Here is a 21739-nt window from a genome sequence, read left to right on the forward strand (position 1 = left end):
CTGACCATCAGCAATGGAGAAAGGGCAGCAGACGGAAATTGTGAGGCCCTTTTCATTTAACCTCCCGTTTTTCTCCGTTCCCTCCTTCCTGCCACTTTTCTCCTCACCTTTATAAATAGTGGTGTTAATTTCAGTCAGTGTGATTCAGTTTCATCGGTTCAATTTTTTTACTAGATTGGATCTGTGAAATCTAACAGCTGCACACCTTTGGAGGTGTTTGCGAGTGAGAGATGAGTCGACGGTGTCAGCTGCGTGCTTTATTATAGGTGTGATCATGTGACCAAGAGACCGCATGCACGAGTTCACACCTGTTATTTTTTAAACTTATGCATTAATGTTTGTTGTTTACCCATCATGGTTCCTAAATTGCCGCAACACCTGCCGGTACGTCTCATAACTAGACCACCATTAAAACTTCCACGCGGAACCGAGCCAATCAATTACTTTGATTGATCAGTAAAATGCCCAGAGGAGATGGAAACGCTGTGCGGCAATGCTGCCGCAGAATCTCAATACACTCCAGTGGCATTTCTCTACTCGTGCCCGCCTTGATTTTATTGACATTTGTTTGAGAAACTACACAGAGGAAATTCTTGCTTAGCACCCCGTTAATCTTTGTAAAGCGCAAGAAATCCGTATGAGGTGAGGAGATAAGGAAGAAGTTTCAGACAAAAGCAAGCGCCTTATTCTTCACCTCCTTTCATCTGCTCCTCAATGGTGTAAAAACAGCCAACCGTGGCTGGCATATTCAAGACTTTTCAATGCCAAGCTTGTGGTTTCAAATCAATGCAAGGCAGTGGACTAAATGTTCACTTCAGGGAGAAAAAGATTAGGATACAGGGGTAGCTATTAAAATGCACGGTGTAAGCTTTATCCTTCCCATAAAGCATTGCCGATCGCACCGCTCCAGGGGGAATTTATTCAACATGCACAGAAATAAACAGATAGGCAGAGCTAAAACGCCAGTATTGAGTCTTTATTGAACTTCCATGGTACAGAAAGACCACATTTCTACAGGAATGCTACTAAAAATCACAAGACTGGATATCTGGAGGATTGCACGAGCTACGCATGATGCCACCAGCACTATGTGTGTAGTGGGAATCTGTGTGTGTTTGTGTAACTGGTAGGGGGAGGGGAGGAGGGGGTCATGCCTCAAAGCTGCTTAGAAAAGTTGCCAGACACAAAGTGACATTTGGCTTTGAAAGGGTCTAAAAGACATCACTCACTGATAGGTAAAATAGACATTTTATAAATAATAGATTCAAAGCAACTCTCACAGGTGTATACATGCAGATTCACAGGAGATACAGAAACGATGCTCCTTGATGTTCTACTTTCCTTTGGTACACCCAAGACAGCTAAAAAAATGATGATAATAATGTGAGAGGGAACAATGGTGGTTTTGTTTTCCAGATTGAGATACTTGGCTGTCGGGTGAAAAGAAGAGGGGGGGGAAAAAAGAAGAAAAACATCTTGTTGTGCTAACATCAGTCCTTTGATCACATGTGCAGTTCACTGATACATCAATCTGTCTTTGTAGTGTACCATCCAAACCTTTGGGAAACATCGATTTTCAGCAGGAACGGTTCCTCGCTTCCATTCATGTCCTGAATATTTGAAGTACCTGTGCAGCGTCCGGCAGAAAAAAAGGTTCGCCGAGAAAAGGTGAACGTCGGCCAGATAATTAAGAGAACAAATCATGAGGAAAAACTGAAACAAAAACAGGCTCCTCTGCATAGTGCAGAGGGATATAGCCACACTATTTGCATTTCGGGCGCTCAAAGCGGGGAATAAACAGCAGTTTTTGGAGCGTGACATGTTAAACACATTGGCTGCTGGCTACAGCCGTGCCAAACAGCTTTGTGAAATGCCCCGTTCAGTGTGTGGAGGTGCTCAGAATGGCTTTTTAACCATCTACAAGCCTGTTAATCTGAGCCAAATTTGAGTGTCATGTTATGTAAAAAGAAGACTCTGCCGGGATTGCCATTAATACTAAACAGCTTCACATGTGGGGCTGGATCGGTGAGAACGGTTGTGGAAGCACAGGTAGGGCATTTCGGGGATAATGGGATGCTTCATGGTTGTTTAAACTGCTTGTTTGTGAATTAGTCGTGGCGGGTCGAAGCTTAGCAGAGCTCGGGGCCAAATAAAGGCTGGAAAATGGAGAACATGTCACAGTGACGCAGATCCACATTAACAGAAATTTACACCAAGCCAGAAGGAAGGACGGACGGACGGAGGAAAGGAGGGAGATGAGTTCAGATGTTCCTTTTTTTTGTTTTTTGTTTTTTTAGACCTCAGGGAAGCAGGAGTGTTTTGTGATGGCTGGATACCTGGGATCCCTGAATTCATTTCACAGTTTAGAGAAAATAAAAACGGTGCTGCGGGCGCACCCTCCGGTCTTGTTGATGCTCCTCCTCAGGCCCCGTAGAAATGTTTACCATATGGAAAAACAGTCACCTCAGAGGTTCACAACAGGGATCCTGACACAGCAAGAGACACAGAGGAGAAGAGTGAGAGGGATAGAAGGAAAGGAAGAAGCTGGGGAGGCCCGGCGATGGAAGGAAAAGGCAGAAGAAGAGAGGAGAAGTGGAGCACAAAAGCCTGAAGCTGGAAAAGTTGTGTACATGCAAAAGGAACGCTGCGTCGCAGGGGGACGGAGAGGGTGGCGGGGGGGGGAGGAAGAAACGGAAGCGCAGCGAGGAAGGAGGAGAGGAAGGTGGAGGTGAAGCTGATGGGAGGGGAGGAAGTGAGAGGGGGAGCACTGGAGTGTAGCTCTATAATTATCCTGATTGAGATTAACTTTAAATACTCTCGAATATAAGCATCATTTCATGGATGGTGGTTGGGCGCCTTTTTTGATAGGCCCAGGATGACTCATCCGGTGAGGGAGTTTAAAACACTGATACATCTTAGAGCAGCGCCAACACTTCAGGCCTGAATACTCCACAGAGAATAGCACCACCGTCCAATTACACTCCAGGTACGTCCTTACAGTGCATGCGAAAAGGTAATACGGGTGCTTCACACACAGACACGGAAGAAAACTTCAATCCAGGGGTTGCACGGAGACTCGCACACGCACATGCGGCTTAGAGACTGACACAAACACGCACGCACGCGCACACACTCGGGCCGTGTAGAGCTGGTGAGGCGACTCATTACCTCTCCCTGTCGGTGAAGGAGGAGGAGGTGCTGTGCAGCGTCTGCCGGCTGTCCTCCGAAGCAAGGGAGCGAGGGAGAGCGAGGGAGAGGGGGGGTGCTACGCCACGGGAAAGCGGGGGCGGATGCTGGGAACAGCTGCGATCGTAACTGGGAGAGAAAGGATAGTCAGATAGATAGATGGAGGAAGAGGAGGGGAGTAGGGGGACAAGATTTGCAAAGGATGAAGAGTTAAAGAGGCAAGCAGTCGGCATGGAGTGGGACACAAGTGCGAGGACGAAGAGAGATAAGACAAACGAGAAGAGAAACGGGGCATAAACAGATGCAATAAAGTTAGTTTGAGTTTGAGACAGATATTACAGTAAGAGAGGGCGAGACGGATACGAGGAAACGACAGAGAGATTGAAATGAAGAGAGGCGCGGAGAGGAACGATAAGGAGAGCGATCAGAATGAAAGACACAGAGGGAGAAACAAAGTCAGAGAACATCAGGAACAGCCGATCCATTTAGCATCAGCGAACACATTATCCTGCCACTGTGAGAGAGAATTAGTGCACTCATCGGACTCATTAAAACACTGTCGGAGAGGGGAGAGGGGGGGGGGGAGGGAGGCAGAGCGAGAAATGGGGAAGGAGACTTCACTGTGAGATGTGGGGAGGGAGTCAGAAGGTTGGAGGTGGGAAGGATGCAACAAGGCGAAGAAATGGACGGAGCAGTGGCGCGTGACTGAGGTGTCGTGCCATTACTCCTGTAAGGAGAGGGGAGTTCTGGTGAAGACGCAGTTGAGAGGCGCAGGTTCGGGCTCTTTGGAACACTTAGACGCACAACAAAGCTGTTCTCACCGCCATAAAAGCCCTCGTGCACCCTCATCGTCCCTCAGTAACACCTGTTCTTTCCTGGCTGACTCCTCTCACTGTACGCGCACACACAAACACACACCGTCACACACTTGATGACATTAGCCACACTGACGATTTTAGGGCTGGGAAAATCACTGAGCACATATGCCGCTCTTCTATAATCATAATGAACTGGACTGTGGCCAATTTCCACTATAGGCTATCATTTCGGTCCATCTGTACCCCCTTCCCGTTCCTTCCGCGGCACTTTCTCCCTCTAACACATGGTGTTATTTACACATTTATGACACTGAAGTACGAGCCAGTCTATAGAGAGGAGCTGCTGCCATGTCTCCAGACTGACTCCCTGCAGTTCTCGCTATTCTAATACCACTTGGGATTCACTAAGCAGTGTAGGGTTTTTTTGTTTTTTTGCCAGCGCCAGGTGAAGTAAGTTATCGAAACAAGAGCGAAGGCCAGTCTCAGGAACAGAGAGAAAGGGGGGCTTATCATGTATCAGCTCACGGCAAGCTGGAGGATTATCTGTGGATCTGCAGCCGGACTGGCGGTGCTGGGAGAGATAGGAGACTGGTGGGGGAGATAAGAGAAGTACCGGCTGTGCAGAGACAGGCAGCTTTAGAGCAAGGCACTGACGATAACTGGAACAAAGCGAGGAACCTAAAAGAAGTGTGTGTGTGGGGGGGGGGGGGGAGAGAGAGAACAGGTATTCAACGAAAGGAAGAGAAAAAAAATCCAGTGGGAGCCGAAGGGGAAGGAGAAACGAGGAGGGGAGGGGTAGATGGGGTATGAGGGGTAGATAATGTACGAGTGTGGGAGCAAAATTGAGATTAAGAGAGAGCGTGAAAAGGGGATATGGGGGAGAACAAATCATACCGATGCAGGCAATGAAAAAAAAGTGATACAACAGAAATTCAGGTAAGATGTGCAGATGAGATTACAGTAAGGAAGAGGAGGAGGAGTGCGAGAAGGGGGGGAGGGAGTGTGAGAGTGGGAAGAGAGGGGTCCCAGCGGTCAAATAAATGAGCCGTTATTGGTTTGATCAGCAAGGCGAAGAAGTGCTTCACTACATCGCGGAGAGATAATGGCCATGTGTGTACGGATCACCTCCTACCTGCCTCCCCGGCCTGAAAACATAACACATGCGCACACACACCGCCCACTCTGCGTCTATACGCTCGGGGACGCCACGTGAACACCCAAAACTATAAGACAAGAGATCACTGGTTATAGTTAATGCTTAATCACTGCAACTTTAATGGCTCTAAATGATACATCTGTGCCAATCGTGACTTTTGGGAACACAAGTGCTGTTAATAAAGTCATTAGTGAGCAATTACTCAGCTCTCATTTAGGCCCGTAACATAATCGGCGACAGGCGCACAGACAAGACGGGCAGGCCAGCGTGTGCGGGCAAACACATCTGCAGCCATTAAAGTCTCCTCTTCAAGAAAAACCCCACTCATCTAAACCCCATGCATCTGTCCCATTACACACATGTGTGGGGGAAAATGGTGTCTCTTGCTTACTCGCTTTATTTAAAAAAACAACAACAAAAGTCTAAATACTACTACATAAAAAAGCAAATTCAGCACTCTCCTAAACTGTCTATAAAACATGAGGCATCTGGGTTTTTATGATGGATTTGACTTATAGGTCTCAAAATTAAAGACAATTAGGTGGTTATTAAAGCTTGTTTATGCCAATGAAAAACACCCATATGTCAAAATTTTGACTTACTCAAAAGTTTGAGTTAAAAATCCAAAGTTAAGTCAAAATGAACTCTGCCTGGCAAAAAAAGAGAAAGAAAGAAAAGGGGAAAAAACTCAGTGATGGAAACAAGTTCCATAGATGGTGCCATAAACCTGCATTTTTAATTTATTTCCAGCAGAGGGAGACTCATCTGGGTCCAAGAGGAAGCCTGGCTGTACAGGAGTCTAAGATAAAGTGGTAATGATGCTCACCTCAGAGCTGAAAAATGAAACCAGTCCATAAACTGCAGTTCCTCTAGTGGCCACTTGAGGCTGGCTACAAAAGTGAGTCAGTCGCCACTGACTTCTATGTTTAAATGGCCAACATACACCATTAAAAGGAATATTTGCAGCCTAGTATTAAATACAGTTTTGGCATCTATGGATTATTTAACCTTTATAACAACTGTACAGCAATGACATGTTTTATAAGTCAATTGTTTTGATGTTTTTAAGGCTTAAAAGCTGTGGCAACACAGGTAGCTTCAGTCAATAGCTGCCTTTAAGCTTGAGTCACACAAGCCTAGATACCAGTGTGTTAGCACAGGCCCTGAAAGAAAAAATGTGTATTATGCAGTAGCTGGAGGTTGCTAGCAGTCGCTAGCATAAAACTGGTTGAAATAGAGATACACAGTGCTACACCAAAAACTTCTTGTAGTTGCTTTGGTTGTTAGCAAGTTACTGTGGTACCCTCAGTCTGCACGGAAAACAGCAGGTTGCCTGTAAATGATGCAAACCAGAAATAATGATATTCTGCCTTTAGAGAAGAAGTTGTTTGCTTAAAATGTGTTGGGTGGAGCAGTAAGGCATAACTTTTACAATGAAGGCGAATGTTTTCTGTTTGTGAACTCCATCACATTTTTTCGCAATTACTGCTCAGAGAGTAAATGTAGAGACCGCAGACAAGCGGGCGTTATTCATGTCAACTGTGGGTGACTGTGGTAACATGCTAGCAGGCAAAGTAATCACAAGGAAGTTTCTGGTGGAGCACAGGAACTTCCAGCGACGGTGCAAGTCTGTGCTTCAGTTTTAATGAGTGAAATTCACAGCAGTATTTTAATCAGTCTGTTAATTAAGACTAATTAGCAGATGTCTGTGTCTTTGTGTTGCTCACATACAGTTTATGGATGCTACTTGCTCAGCTTGCTAACCCGAGTTCGTTAGCCTTAGCCAATTACTCCGTCCACTTGCCCAAATACAGCAAATACAGGCTCCACAAACCAATATGGTCAGCAGCCAAAATGCTAAATTTGAAGCTTCCACCAAACAATGGGTGACATCATGGCTTCATAGGTATGTCCACTTCCTATGTAAAGTCTATCCTAACGAGTTTGTTTTTGGTCTTATTAATTTAAGAGAAGATTATGAATTTTACTTAGCAAATCATGCTGCCATTCGGAGTAAAATAATCAATAAAGCAGGCTGTGATTCAGCCCATGGCTAGCATGTGATTAACATAGTGTTACCTATTAGCACGCATACTTGCTTACTGGTTAAAAAAAACAAGAGAGCGACATCCGAAAACACTCATCTCAAGGACTCAGCACAAGTGAAGACTTTGTGAACCCACCGGTGACATCACAGTTTATGGCCTTGTTTTCTTTTACATATGCTTTACTCTGTTAACACTTATGACCTGTCCTGACAAGTTTCTGAGTCAGGTATAACCTACAGTGAAGATTAAGCCAAGATTACGATTTTGCCTTTCTGCACCCTCTCCTCACTGTCTTTGGATAACAACCAGGTGATCAAATCGAGATTAGTCCACTTACAATTATTAAAATATTAATGAAGTGCAATTATCTAGTAATTAATGAGATAAAAGTCTGAAGACAGAAAACAATTTTTTTTTCTGTAGCAGAATATTTTGTTTTTAATCATCTCATTATGCCTCAGGTTTTTCTTTCAACTCCTTGGTGGGGTTACAAATCCCCATGTTGGGACTGTTCTAATCAAACATTCAGCTGGCCTCAACACATCCCTGCTTTAATGGAAAGAACCATGATTTTAAAATAAAGAACAAAAACAAGATGATAATTAGCAGCTCATACACCTCTCTCAACATTAAAGTGTCCAAGATGCTGCTACATTCATGTGCTTCCACTGAAGTGTGCAATTTCAGTTTTTGGAAAATACCCAGTTTCTATTTCTTACCATTGTAAAAAAAAAAAAAGGCCCTGAGGTATTTTAACCAGAAGAATCCAGTAACACCACCCTGCTGCGTGTCAGGCTTACACAAGGAAAGTCGCCTCATCCTTACTCAGCAATGCCCACCTCATATTTATGTGGTCATGGACACAAACACACACACGACACGGTGGAGGAGAGAATTTTGGTTCCTACCAGAGTTTGGCTGTAATGATGACTGCTGTCAGGATGAGCAGCGAGGAGATGGTCACGGTGACATAGAACTGTGGGTCCACTGTAACACACACATTTACACACACACTCACGAAGTTATTCATCTCAGATTGTTTAGCTGTAGCCAGAACAAAAGAAGAAAACAGTGTAGCCAGCTGAAACATCAAATTGGACGTGCAAGACTCTAGCCTCCAACTATCACACCCATCCGATGACGTCTCCTCTGTGTTTTGCAGTTATGACAGCGGCTAATTCTTCCCTGTGAGTGATGAGAACTTTATTAGGCAATCCCCGCCGCAGACACAGCCGGGTGCACACAGCTGGGTGTCAGCCTTCACCCTCATGACAGCTAATTCCCTAGAGGACTCCTGGCATGTGAGTGTGTTCGCTCACTGCAACTCATGGACACCTTTATTTAGAAATCCTTCATCTCTTGATGCCCACCTTCCTCAGGCTCTGTCTCCTCTGCCTCAGTCCCACCATCCTCCACTCCCTTCTTGGGCTCCAGTGGTGGCTGCATGCTTTCGTCAGGGTAAAGCCAGTTCTCAGGCGTGGCGGTGCTGGCCTCTTGCTGGTTCCCATGCAGGTACAGGTGATCAGTTTCCTGGCTGGAGAGGAAGTGGTAGGTCTCGTCCTCCAGCTGCTGCGTGGGACCCCAGACCACCGCCCACAGAGGGGTGGGCGTGACTTGGGCGGTGACGGACAGCTGGACCGACAAGGCGTCCACCTGCTCCTCGGCCTCTCTGTCGTCACGGTTACAGGTGGAGGGCTGTGTCACCAAAGCAACCAGGAGGAGAGAGATGAGGCCAGTCAGTCGTGCGACAGGAGAGATGGAGCTGGAAGGAAAGGTGAAGGAGAAAGGATGAGAGAGGGTGGAGTGACAGGACAGTTATCTGAGAAAATGCATTGTCCGCGGCCGCCCTGCACGACCTCAACAGCTTAGACATTGATTCTCAAGCCGGCCATCACTCAGAATGACATTTTATGCATCTGCGTCCCACACATCTCTCCACCTCAGAAACTATCCATCTTACCATCTCTCCATCGCTTCACTCTGTTCACTGAGACTCCTCTTCTCCGATCATCTCTCTCTGTAAGATAAAACAGAGGGGCAAGAGAGGAATAAAAGCCAGAAAGGGGGGAGGGTCCTGCTTTTTGTCGCCTCCTTTCTTCTTCTTCTTCTTGTGTTTTGCCACATAAAATCCATGTAAACACAGACAGCAGCAAGAGTGCTGGCGAAAAGCCAACTCTGTCACATTTTGAAAGAAGCACACACGCGGACTCCCCGGGGCATCACAATCTAAAGCTCAACTGTTCGCCACATGTTCACACACATCTGCATGGTAAAAAAAAAAACATCCAGAAGTACACACCGGTCGTCTGCTCTGCCCTGTCACACACATCCACAGCGCACACACACCTGAGCACGGCACATTAATCATCATTAGAGTCGTCATGCATGGAGCGAGTACTCTATAAGTCACTTTGAGCAGAGAGAGATAACTTCCTATCAACAACTACTGCATAAATGCCACAGAAATGTCACTCAGAGACACACGAACACACGCGCTCCGACACATATCAGTTATCATGCCTACCTCTGGCTGTGGAGAGAGGGAATGAGAGAGGGAGACAGAGAGAAAGGGGGAGATACAGGGAGAGAGAGAGAGAGAGTGAGGGAGGGAGGGGAAAAAAAAGCATCGGTTGCCTTAGCGACTGAGACATGCAGAGTCTGGTGGAGTAAGAGAGGGGAGAGAGAGCGACGTGGGGAGGGCAAGAGACTGTAGGAAAGAGATTTAAATGCTAATTATGTGTTTTTTTTTAAATGGGTTCAATTAAACGGACACAGAGGAAAAAGAAATGAATTTGACGAGCCAAACAGAAATGATACCGAGGACGACATTAATAAGCTCATTTTGGAGGCGGAGGTTAAAAAAAAAAGAAGAAACCTCTCCAATTGTGTTTACAAAGACAGCAAGGACACCCCAGAGAGGAAAAAAAGAGACAGAAATACAGACAGTAAAGAGGAAGAGGCGCGAGAGAAAGGAATGACGGGAATAAAATTTAATTTACATTCATTTACGCTGGCAGAGGAGGCTAAAGAACTGGTGTTTCCAGAGGAGACGGGGTCAGACGGAAATACAAAAAGAGCAAAAAAGAGATGCAAATTTGTTGGTGAGAGTCACAGTGTGACAGCTTTATTGTATGTGAAAATAATATTTACACAGAAAACAATCTGCTTATCGCGCTCACACGCACACTCGCTCACTTTCTCCTTCCAACACTGATACTCGGTCTGTCACACTTCACACCCCTGCACCCTCCCTCGCTGTCACTTCGCTCCCACCCTCTCATTTCCTCTTCATGGCTGCAGGCCGTGGTGTTCTCGGCACGAGAAAGCGGCGCTCACTGGAGAGCGCAGCGGAGCCACGAGCCGGACCCTGCGTCCTCCTCCGCGGCGGCGGACCGGCTGTCTTTTCCTTCATCGCCGCCTTCGTCGTTATCCTCGTAATCTAAATTAGACGAGGGGGGTCATAACGATTTTTCACGACAAGCATCACCTAAAATTAACACGACCGTATTCATTTCGGCAATTCCACGGTTGCTCATTAAACGTGTGAGGCAGCAAATGAAGATGTGAATGTGTGTGAAATTGCAGCGTGTGTGTGTGTACCATCAGTCTCCTCATCATCTTCAGTGTCTCCCTCTGACTCCAGTAAACAGGAATCCATTAGACTGTCTATCCTTGCCGTGACATCACCCCTGTAACATTTACACCCGCAATTAAATAAAGCAGGCGCTTTGAACTCGTTATAGTTCACAGAAGAGCCCGATTTCATCTCAAGTGGACCAAACAGTAAAACTACTGCATAGCAACCTATAGATCACACTCTGGCAACACTCGCATTTAGAAAACAGATGAAAAACAGCCTGAGATGTCTGAGGAAAAAGGTGCTGCTGTAGAAATACGTCTCAATTTTGCATGTTCACTCAATCTATTCTCATTAGATGTGCATTATAATTTACACAGCTGATCTACAAAGGCACAAAACACTTCATATGTGGAGTAAATCACAACTGAACAACCACAGTATGTTCTGATTAATGAGTCCTCAAACTCGGTGTGTCGTGGAAATACTTTCAACTTTTCACAGATTTTTACTCCCGGTACAGTCAAGCTGGTACCACTGCACCGAGATTTCGTGAAAAAATTGGAAGTATTCATGACTTTTCTTTGCAAACCCGTCCAGTGGACCAGATTGAGCCCTGTGGCAGGCTGGTTCTAGCCCCTTATATTCGCCTTAGATTTAACACCCCCTGAACCAAAAGCATGATATCAAGATAAATGTGTGTGTCAAAATCAATTAAACCCATTAGCACATTAAATCCAATTATAGCTTTAGAATTAAAAGTGCAGCTGACCTCAGAACAAACAATGAATATTCAAATAAGGAAGATAATTGAGCAGCTTGGATCTATAATCTTTTTAAGCCAGTGGTGTTGACAAGTATCGCTCCCACCTTTGCCTCCCGGAACTCGGGAGCTGCTCCCAAACGATGAGGTCTTGACCTCCGGTGACCCATCGGTGGTCTCCACTCCCAGTGGTCCATGCTGCAAAGCAGATGATTCTGGGAGCGTCAGGCCAGGTCAGAGAGGCCAGGTACCGACACTGAGGCAGAGAGAACACTAGAGAGAGGAGAGAGACATGATGGGACCGGAAGTCAACGGAGGAACATAAAGTGTGTAAAACTGCGTTTTTACATTCTCGGTAAATTAAAATTGGTTTGCTCGTTTTCCAGCAATACAGCACTGGTCCCCAGTCTAGAACCAGTTCCGCATATTTCGCCTCCCCTAAAAAATAGCTGGCAGAAACACACCATCACCAATCTGCTGGCCTCAAAGCTGGAATTGCTGCGGGATGCAGCCCCCAGACTCTGTCCACAATGATCTCCTTCCCACGGTAATTATCCCAGCTTCTGTTAGCAACACTGCATAATTATTGGTTTTCAAAGGTGCCAAAAAATGGTCTGGTTCTCTGAAGATACCAAAGCAGTGCGGGCTTTGCAACAGCACCTGCAATGGTAAAAAAAGAGAGATGTGGGACTCACAATTTAGCCTGCTCTCTCCATTCGCCAGATCGTAGCAGGATCCAATTAGGAGGCCTCCCGTCTGGTGAATACAATCTGTTACTCCGGTGATACTGCTGTGATTGGTCAGTCTGGTCATCGTTCCTGTGATAATTGGACAGATGTTAGGTGGAAGGATTATGCAGATTTCACTAAATCTGCCTTCCTTTTTGGATCTTCCTCTCTGACACACACACAGCCTACCGGTCCTCCAGTGCAGGATTTTGAGCCAGGCTCGACCATAAGCCAGGAACACTCTGTCTCCCCGCGGGCTGAGGGTTAGACGCCCGCACGCCTCCCCTCCGCAGCCTGTCACCTGGCTGTTCCAGTGGTGCAGCAGCCTCAGGGGGTCTCTATCCGAACCCCGGTTCTCCCACACAGACAACCCTCCCTCAGCCGAGCCGCTGAACACCAGTGGACCCTGAGACTGCGGAGGGCACAAGAGACACAGTTGTCATGGTGATTTAAGTCTTTACCCTGTGTGTGTGTCTGTGTACACGTGTCTTAGAGTGAGTGTATGCATGTTAGTGCAAATGCAAGAGAAGTGTGTGAACAGTTTTAAAATGTCTCTGTGCTTCTGCTGCTGGTTATAAATGGATTTTGCGTTTTGCATGATAAACAACACAGAGGATGACAATGATGTGCTACGCTTTAATGCTTCAGGCATATTATGATGATTGCAAATTGAAAAAAAAAATGTGCATATCCAGCTCTGGGTTTCAATATTCATAAAAAAGCCTTTTTTCACTCAAAATATATACAGTATGCTCTAAAATTGGACGAGCTCCACAGCTTACATCTTAACAAATATCTTTGATTTCCATTTGAAAGCAATAAACAAGGAAAGCTTGCGTGAGGATGATGTGAAGAAATATAGCCGTTTGATTTCCGGGGAAGAGGCTTTTTCACAAATTACTAATCAAGAGTTTGAAAAACTACGTTAGACAGCCACAGAAGGGAAACAAAAAAACTCTTCAAGTTAAAAATAGGCTGAAAATGAAAACAGCTTGAGCATCCTCCGTGTGAAGAGAGCGTGATGGTCAGCAGGTGAGTGACCCACCCACCTGGATGGAGGTGACGGCTTCCTGGTGAGCATTGACTGACTGGCAGTTTTGGAAAGTGTCCCAGCTCCAGGCTTGAACTTTCCCCCCGTCTGCGGGGTGACAGAGTGTGAGGTTAATACGCGCTGACAGGCGACTGGCAGTCATTATTGTGGGTTACGGTTGACCCACCTGAGCCTGGCTGCCTAAACTGTGTGCCTCCATCACTGTGATTCAGCTCGATAACTCTGAGCTGCTCTCCCTAACTCACTGGCAGATGATGCCACATTGTCAGACTCTGCATGCATATTAGTCCCATAAACAACAACAACAACAACAACAAAAAACGGGCACATACATGCACAAAAATAGGTATGTCACCAACACATACTGTCCTCAGGAAAACACACCTGATCCAGTGATGATGTAGCCATCCTCCTCCGGCACAAAGCAGAGCGCGGTCACAGCGTTGAATGTGTAGATAGACTTAACACACTGCCCTGAAGGAAACAGTAAAAATCGAATTTAACTGACAGGGCGCAGGCCATCAGTCACACAGGCAAACATTGATTACGATGCACACATTTCCCACACACAACCCTCAGGCTCCATCTACCTATATATGTATGTCACTCTATGTCGCTGTGTGTGTGTGTGTGTGTGTGTGTGTGTGTGTGTGTGTGTGTGTGTTTGTGTGGTTAAGCCTACCAATACTCAGGGCCCAGATCTTCACATAGCAGTCCACTGAGCCACTCAAGATAAACCTCTCTTTGTCGGACAAAGACAGGGACCAGGCTGTCGAGGGGGTACGCGCAGACCAAACAAAGAGCAGAATGGGGACAGAGGAGGGGAGACGGAAAGAGAAAAGAGATTACGCTGGCAAAAAGCTGTAAATAAGTGATGATGCGCAAAATAAAAAAGAGGAGACCGCAAGACAAAGACTGAAAATGACTAAAAAGGAACCATGTAATTAGTAAGAGAGACTATGGTTCGACTGAGCTGCGTCATCAGTTCACTTCTAGACTTGGTATTTTAAGTTGGGGAAGCAGGTGGGGAGGGGATGTAGGAGGAGAGCCGGAGATGTGTTGGAGTGCAAATGATGGAAGGCTGCCTGCTTCAGACAGACAGTGAACTCTCTAAAGTGTCCACTGTGGTTACCTCTCTCTGGGCTGATCTGATGAACTGCTCCTATAATTACCAAACCGCAGGACAGAGGCATTACTCAGCTCTGCTCGGCCCACATGTTAGGATGTGTGTGTGCGTGTGTGTTTCCTCACCCAGCCTCTTGCAATACTCAGGGGGAGGTGCTGCCAGACAGGTGACCCCGCCGGTGTGACCTCCTAAGTTCTTGTGCTCTGTTGCAGTGGGAACGTGCCACACCTTCACTGTCGTATCTCGACTTAAGAGTGAGAATGACGGACGGGAAGAAAAAGGGAGGGCCCAGGAGGAAAGAAAGAGAGAGGGGGGAGAAAACAAGCAAAGTTAAAAGGCGTTCCACATAAACCGCAAGAGATTTGCGCCGAGTGATCAGGCGGAGGAAGAAAACCAAATATATGTCAGACAGCGAGGGAGAGAGCAAGAGCCTATTAAGTGATAAATTAGGTGAAATGTTCACTTTGCATATCCATTATGCAAATCGAGTCTTCTTTTCCTGCTTTACCTCCCAGAAACCACCAGGTTGTCAACAGCAACCACGCAGGTGACTATGTCACTGTGACCCTGCAACAGCCTCAAGCGAAACTTCGCCTTCTCCCACGACGCTTTGAGGGATGTAAATTCAGCTTCTGTAAAAGAAATGATTTGTGCAATTAGCAGTGTTGACTCATCAGCACCCTGGCTCGTTAATCTACACACTTCTTCAATATGGATTAGTCTGCCACTGCAAAGCGTGGGGCTAAATTAGCTCCAAGGATGCAAAACGTGGGCCCTGTCTTCAGGGAAGCATATGCAGCCAGTTGGTTTTAAAACTGGCAGCCTCGTGAGCTTGTTAGGACTCCTTCGGGGCAAAGAAGAATAATCTGATTTTAGATGTTAATCACAAATTAGGGCACCGCTTTGTGCTTTTAACTGCCAGTGACAAATCGTAACGGCAATCTCTCCAGCCACTTTTCTTAATTATCCCACCTTCCTGCCGTAGTAGCCGCTCCTCGTCAGAGCCCGCGCAGTCGCCTGACACGTCCCGACAGTTATCTGACACCTTGGCCGCCGCTGTCCTTTCCCGCTCTCTGCCCATCTCCGCCTTCCTCTGCCTGGCAGCCGGGGCTGGCGCTGCTTGAGCTCTGGACTCCTCTTCTCCCTTAAGGATCTTGGAGGCTGGAGGCGTCTGTGATGGAAGGGCCTCAGGGACATCCTCCCTGTGCCAGTGCAGAAAGCAGGTGCTGAATATATAATCGAGATGCAAACTGCACACAGTCACAGCTTGGTGACAGTGAGGATACCTGCAGAGGATCTCCAAGTGTCATACAAACTAAAATAATACTCCTGTAAGAGTAGTAGTCTGTAGTCTGCCTGCCAGGAGAAAATCAGCGTACTTCATTCAGTTTTATGTTAATGTCCACACACATGCGGATTTCCCTCCTTAGGGGCTCCAATAAGGACAACGACATCCCTGAATGATGTTTACACATGACGAGCAGGAGAAAGTTCCAAATTTCCTAAAGCATGACAGTATTTGACCTGCAATGTGTTTGGATAGACATACAAAACAGATCAAAGGCTTCAAAGTGAATGTTGTTGCTTTTGAAGAATTATGTTTCTCTTCATCTGCCCCCCCACCCGTGGCTGGTACCTCTCCCTCACTTCCTTACACTTGTCTTTTCATCTTCTCCTTTTTTCCGTCTCCCACAATCCCAAGAGTTTGCTGCGGGCCAGAAAGCTGCAGCTGAAGCTCAGCCAATCTGGAACGAAGCTCCGCCTTCCTGGAGATCTGAGAAGGGAAGAGGCACGAGATTGGTTGTAAACCAAGCTGCTAAATCCACAAGTTGTTTATATGCACAACCAACATACCCGGCCTGTCTCGATTTATTAGACTGCAGCCCGCAACATACAGCATACTCCTGTTAGATTGTGAGCTTTGAAATATGCATGAATGAGTGAATCAAGCGTGTCAATTTTAGATTAGGTGGCTGGTTCCTCAGTTAAAGGAGCACTCCCCTAGTTTTTATTTCTCAATTTATTTGTCAGCATTTTACTCTGCCTGTGAAAATCAGTGTTTGTATCTTTCGTGGCTCTCGGCGGAGCTTCGAAATTATCGTGGTTTTTACCAGCAGGAGATTGCGGAATACAGATTTTTAAAACACGGGTTCAGGCATTTGAAAATCTCCAAGGCGCAGTGCATCTAACACGCTTTTGCATTGTGGGAAATGTATTCTTAAAACAGAACAATAAAGTGTTGCTGTGTAATCGTAATATTTGATCATCAGCTGTGGAAGAGCCACTTTAATCTAGGTAAGACTAGTTAAGACTGCCGTCTACTTTTCTAATTAAAAAAGGAACCAGCAAATAGATCTGTCAGATCAATTATTTAAAGAAAAGGCACAACGTTTCACTCTAAAACAGGGGTATCAAACATGCAGCCTCTGCAGGCCACAACTGGACCACCTATTGGCATGCACGTATATATAAATACCTAGAATGGACAGGAGGGCAGGCTAGAGGTAGCAGAGCTGAAGATTTTCATTAGGAGTGGATTAGATCAGAATGACAGCTCAAATAAGTATCAAGGCAGAGATGGTTTGGAGTTGTGCAGGGGAGGGATAGTGGAGATACTGGACAAAGGATGCTGAACGTGGAGCTGTGTGTAGTGAAGGAGGACATGCAGAGGGCTGATGTGAGAAGAGGATACTAAGGATAGGTGGGAGGAAGATGATCGACTGTGGCAACTCCTAAAGGGAACAGCCAAAAGAAGAAGAAGAAGAAGATTGTATTTTGTTGGATAAAAATTGTTTTGAAAGAGGTTAATGATTCAGACCTCTAAGATCATGACATGAGCCATTCTTCTCATTTTTACAGGCTTCTTATAAACAAAGACATTCCCTGTGGCAAGTAGGTTTTGGAATGAAGATCCATGATCACAAAGTTACAGGTTTCTTTGTAATAACAGAACGTGGAAAAACTGCACTTATTTTTCTAAAACATCTCAGGTTGCACTTCATCTGTTTTGTGAATGGGAGGCTTGTTAAATGCATTCAGAAAGTCGATCTTCACATTGTATAAGAAAAAAGGAGAATTTAAAAGTCTGCTATTATTACATGATTACTATGAAGTGTTTTCACCGGTAGGACCCACCTGAGATCAAACTCGGTTCCTAGTGGCCTATGAACTTAAATGAGTTTGACACCGCTGCTCTAAAATGTAGCGAAGTAGAGAAATAAATGGTAATGCTGAAGGAAAGCACATCAAAATTAAGTTTCTTCTCCCACACGGCAAAGTAACACTTCATTTTTCACCTTTATTGGATTATTGTGATCTGCTCTTTATGAAAGAATCCCACTACGTTGGATACTCTAAACCATTGTGCCTTACCTTTTATTACTAGCTGTGAAAACTGCACATAACACTGTTCTCTAAAGTGATAAGAAGCCAGCTGTATATGTCCAAAGACTAAAGCAGGCTGTTATAAATGAATCTCTCCTTGGCCTGGTTCCTTCCTCTGATTGGTTTAAATACACATGTGTTTAAACCACGAATGTTTGCTTGCAGAGTCGAAATAAAGTCAGACGCACCTGCTCCTCTTCCTGGTTTCTCCTATGGAACAAGCTGAGATGTTTGAACTGGTTAGTATGGGGATTTTAAAGCTATTTTTTAAAAGACTGCAGAGGCAGCAGGTGCATTTACTCCTAAATTTGCACTATAATTGATTTGAAATTGTACCCGTTTTGATCTTTTCCTGCACATAAAGTCGATATCATCTTCCCTGTATTGGTTTTTTAATCTAAACTTTCATCACATTAAGTAAAGGACACAATAAAGCCACTTTCAGCTGCTTCCTTATCCACGAGGGGTCGCCACAGCAGGTGGCTTTGCAGATGTTTTTTTTATGCTGGCTGCTTTTGCTGACGTAACCCCCAGGGGATTGGTTTCTCCTCCTGGGATCAAACTGAGGATCTTTCACTTGTTAGGCGAGTGTGTAAACCACTACATTGTGAAGCAAAGGATGCAATACTAAAAACTCTGAATATAACTGCATTTTAACAACACTGCAAGGAAAATGTTGCTACTCTTTTATGTTTTTCAGTCGCTTCATCACATTGCAATAGAGAGACGATCTGTTTTTATAAATAAGAACTGATTTAATTTGCACAATATGTTTGTTATTGTCACCGTTTCATATTACCTTTATGTTTTGATTCGTTTTTTTATGACGTAAAGTGTAAATGCTCCCGACTGACTTCCTCATAATCAGCTGATTTTTTAGACTTTATCATTTGGGTTTGCTCAATGATACCGTCAAATATGTCAGTGGTTGTTCCTGCTGCATTTCGTTGCCTCAATCCCTGTTAATCTTGTGTCATTTTTCTTTTTGCATAAGATGGCGTGTCCCTTTCACTCACTTTATGAAACTTTAGAGGGAAGCAAGGTCATTATGCTAACAGTGAAACTAAAAAAAGAACTAAACTGATACAAGCTAAATCACTCTTTGAAACAAAATTGAATTAAAAACAAAATGTCAAAAAACTCCGGCGGGAAGCATCCAGTTGCTGTGATACTTGTAGTGTCCTAATCTGCTGGCTCATCTCAGATCATCCTCTGTGATCCAGGTCCTACTTCATTTTCAGAATAGATATATTCAGGATCCTCTTTGTGATATGTTTCCAAACTGAGGGTTTTACTGCATATACATAATTCTGGCAACACAATATTATAACCAGTATTTTACATAAGTGGGGCTCATTTATTTTAGTTTAACATCCATTTCTGTTTCTTAAATGGACAGGTATGCATAAACTTCTATTATGTAAGGTAACAAAAACTTTTTACCCTAACTACAGCTGGAAATATGCATAGTTACACCATAAAGGTCAGGTTTAAGCCAAGAAATTATACAGAATCTGATTATACAGAACATGTCAGTACCAATGTTGCTTCTTCATTTCACAGCCAAACGCTGCATTCGTAAGTGCTGAAATGTGACTGTATTAGAAAATGCCTTTGGCACAGAGGGAATCACGGCGAGATGATGGAGATGAACCTGGTATCTAAACGCAGGTAAATATTACAGCTTTCACGTGCTTTGACTGGCCATCTATCTCAAATGTTGATATGACCCTTGAAGGTTTACCCAGCATGCAATGTTTGACGTTTTCTCCAGTGAATGATGAGAAAACAAATCAAACATGAAGGATGCCATTGCTTGTTTGTGTTACTCCATGTCACAGAGATTAAACTGGTGTCATGCAATTGAAACTATGATGTACAAAGTTTGTCTTTAGACTTTGACACCTGCAGTTTTATATATGTTATTATATATACAGTTATAGATAGAGAGAGAAAAAAAGCTCCAAATTTCAGCCCACCTGAGGCCCTGCAACTCATAAAATGCTTATATAGTAAGAAGATAACAACTTTCATGGATTCATTAAATAGACTAAAGTTACTGCACAAATCAAATGAGCTGGCTCTGAGGGGTCAGGTGGGAAGCACTGGTTGTTTTTCATTGAATGAAGGTTCTCAAACTGACGGAACCAGCTAAACTTAAGGTTTAAAGCTCCGTCCAGATCCTTTACACGTGCTTTTAAACGTGCCTTCATCTAAGAATATATAATTAAAAGAAAAACGATCCTATTTCAGATGATGTGCAGGCTATTTTCGACAACTATGAATGCAGGTGTGTCTTGAAATTGAAATTTTGGCTTGCATTGTTTATGCACAAAATGTTTGGGAAAAACGCTGCCAAATGCCTTTCAGCTGGAAATGTGTGTCACGCCATGCATGCATGCATTTACAGTCCTGCTGCCAGAACCAGGGGCAGCTCAGTACACGGAAATCACTGCTGTGGGGCTCGGCCACTCTCTTATTGCATTCACATTCTGGTCTTTAACACGCAGAAGCTCTCCTGAAGTTTCTGATTATTATATTTTCCAGATGCATTCGGCTCAACCTGTGATCTTCTGCTGTTCCTGGGGCGAAAACTGTCAAATTATTCATTGCACGGTTATTATTAATGCATGTTAATCATGGCTTTACGATGCCAACACTGTTAGTTTTAAGAAGCCTTACTTCACACCTTTTTGCAGCTGACTTGTACTGTGTGGCAAACCTCTAATGCTTACATTGACTGTGTGGTCTATTGAATAGACAGCTTTGTTGTAGTGACTGTCAGCAGGTCAATATCTATCTGATGTTTTTAATTTAGGCTAAATGTGTGTCTGTGCTGCTCTTGCAGGTATAACCTCGTGCTTCACCTGAGGGAAATTTATTCAGGATTTACACACAGGCTACACGGAGATGTAATGAAGAGGGAAAGGCGAATGAAGTGTTTCTGTACCTTGAATCTTTCCTCTGGGGTGAGATTGATTTTTATTTCCAGATTTTCAATCTGTCTCAACTTCTTCTGCAGCTTCCTCACCTCCCCCATTGGCGTTGTCTAACCCGGTTAGCTACACTTTAAAACTGGCTTTCAAGTTGGAAGATAGCGTCAAACAAACAGCATTTCCTTTAAATAAAGAGTCTGAAGCGGTTTAAATAAATAAAGATGCATCGAGAGGCTTAGCAGGGCGGCTCAGAGACGTGTCGCCGGATGTTGACGATGTGTTAGAGGTGTATTACTGTCCTTACAGCGCCATCATGTGGTCCGTTCAGAAAGAGGTGCTAAATCCCGTTAATAAATAATAAAAGTACACCATGTCCTTACTTAAAAACACTGTAATGCGTATGTACGGTTTCGCATACACGAAATGATATAACTGTGTGAGGCTCTTCTTCAAAATCCAGGCCCTGAAGGTCACCATGACAACCGGAGGACAGAGCTGTAAAACTGTGCTGCATTCAAATGTACTCCCCATAGCTTGTATTTCTGAGCGTCCGACGAGTGAAAGACACTCGTTGAAAAATAAATGAATAAATAAAAAATTTAAGGAAACACAAAGTCGGTTAAACTTCATTATTCAGAGATAACAATGTGTCCAGTTAGGAAGCACTAACCACTGTGGATCATTTAACCTGCTTTGGTGCAAAGAAAGTGACAACATGAATAGTGGAGAGGCAACAACAAACAGCACTCCCCCACAAAAGTGTATGCATTTTATCCAAATGCTTTATTAATCCCAGTGGAAAATTGTATTGTTACAGGTGGTCACTTTAAATATAAATATGAAAGATTAAAAAAGTTAACTCTCTAAAAAAATAAGTAAAAATAAGTGCAATATTAATTTTAATATTCCAAAGTTAAAATGATACTATGCAGAGTATAGACAGGATATTGCAAGTGAAAATAGTCC

At 44.5% G+C, this 21739-nt stretch overlaps 2 protein-coding genes across 3 annotated transcripts; both read right to left on the minus strand.

Moving 5' to 3' along the window:
• Positions 1-955: 955 nt before the first annotated feature.
• pianp (PILR alpha associated neural protein) lies at positions 956-10175 on the minus strand. 2 transcript variants are annotated; one of them, XM_004550840.4, is made up of 6 exons: positions 9733-10175; positions 9169-9225; positions 8579-8970; positions 8117-8195; positions 3169-3315; positions 956-2486 (listed from the first exon to the last, which is right to left on the minus strand). In XM_004550840.4, the coding sequence occupies exons 2-6, from the start codon at positions 9177-9179 to the stop codon at positions 2465-2467; spliced, it is 651 nt and encodes a 216-aa protein (XP_004550897.3). In that variant the 5' UTR covers positions 9180-9225; positions 9733-10175; the 3' UTR covers positions 956-2464. The 2 variants fall into 2 exon arrangements, with proteins under 2 accessions (XP_004550897.3, XP_076746194.1); XM_076890079.1 differs by having other exon boundaries at positions 9169-10175.
• A 127-nt stretch (positions 10176-10302) lies between these two features.
• On the minus strand, positions 10303-21219 carry si:ch211-154o6.3 (telomerase protein component 1). Its single transcript, XM_004550841.5, has 13 exons — positions 20788-21219; positions 16109-16227; positions 15426-15655; positions 14962-15085; positions 14579-14700; positions 14010-14096; positions 13712-13801; positions 13326-13414; positions 12466-12688; positions 12244-12366; positions 11656-11821; positions 10809-10897; positions 10303-10647 (listed from the first exon to the last, which is right to left on the minus strand). Exons 1-13 carry the CDS (start codon positions 20875-20877, stop codon positions 10541-10543), a joined length of 1659 nt encoding a protein of 552 aa, XP_004550898.1. The 5' UTR covers positions 20878-21219; the 3' UTR covers positions 10303-10540.
• Between the last annotated feature and the right edge of the window lie 520 nt (positions 21220-21739).

Source organism: Maylandia zebra, linkage group LG11 (assembly GCF_041146795.1).
Source record: "Maylandia zebra isolate NMK-2024a linkage group LG11, Mzebra_GT3a, whole genome shotgun sequence".
NCBI lineage: Eukaryota > Metazoa > Chordata > Actinopteri > Cichliformes > Cichlidae > Maylandia > Maylandia zebra.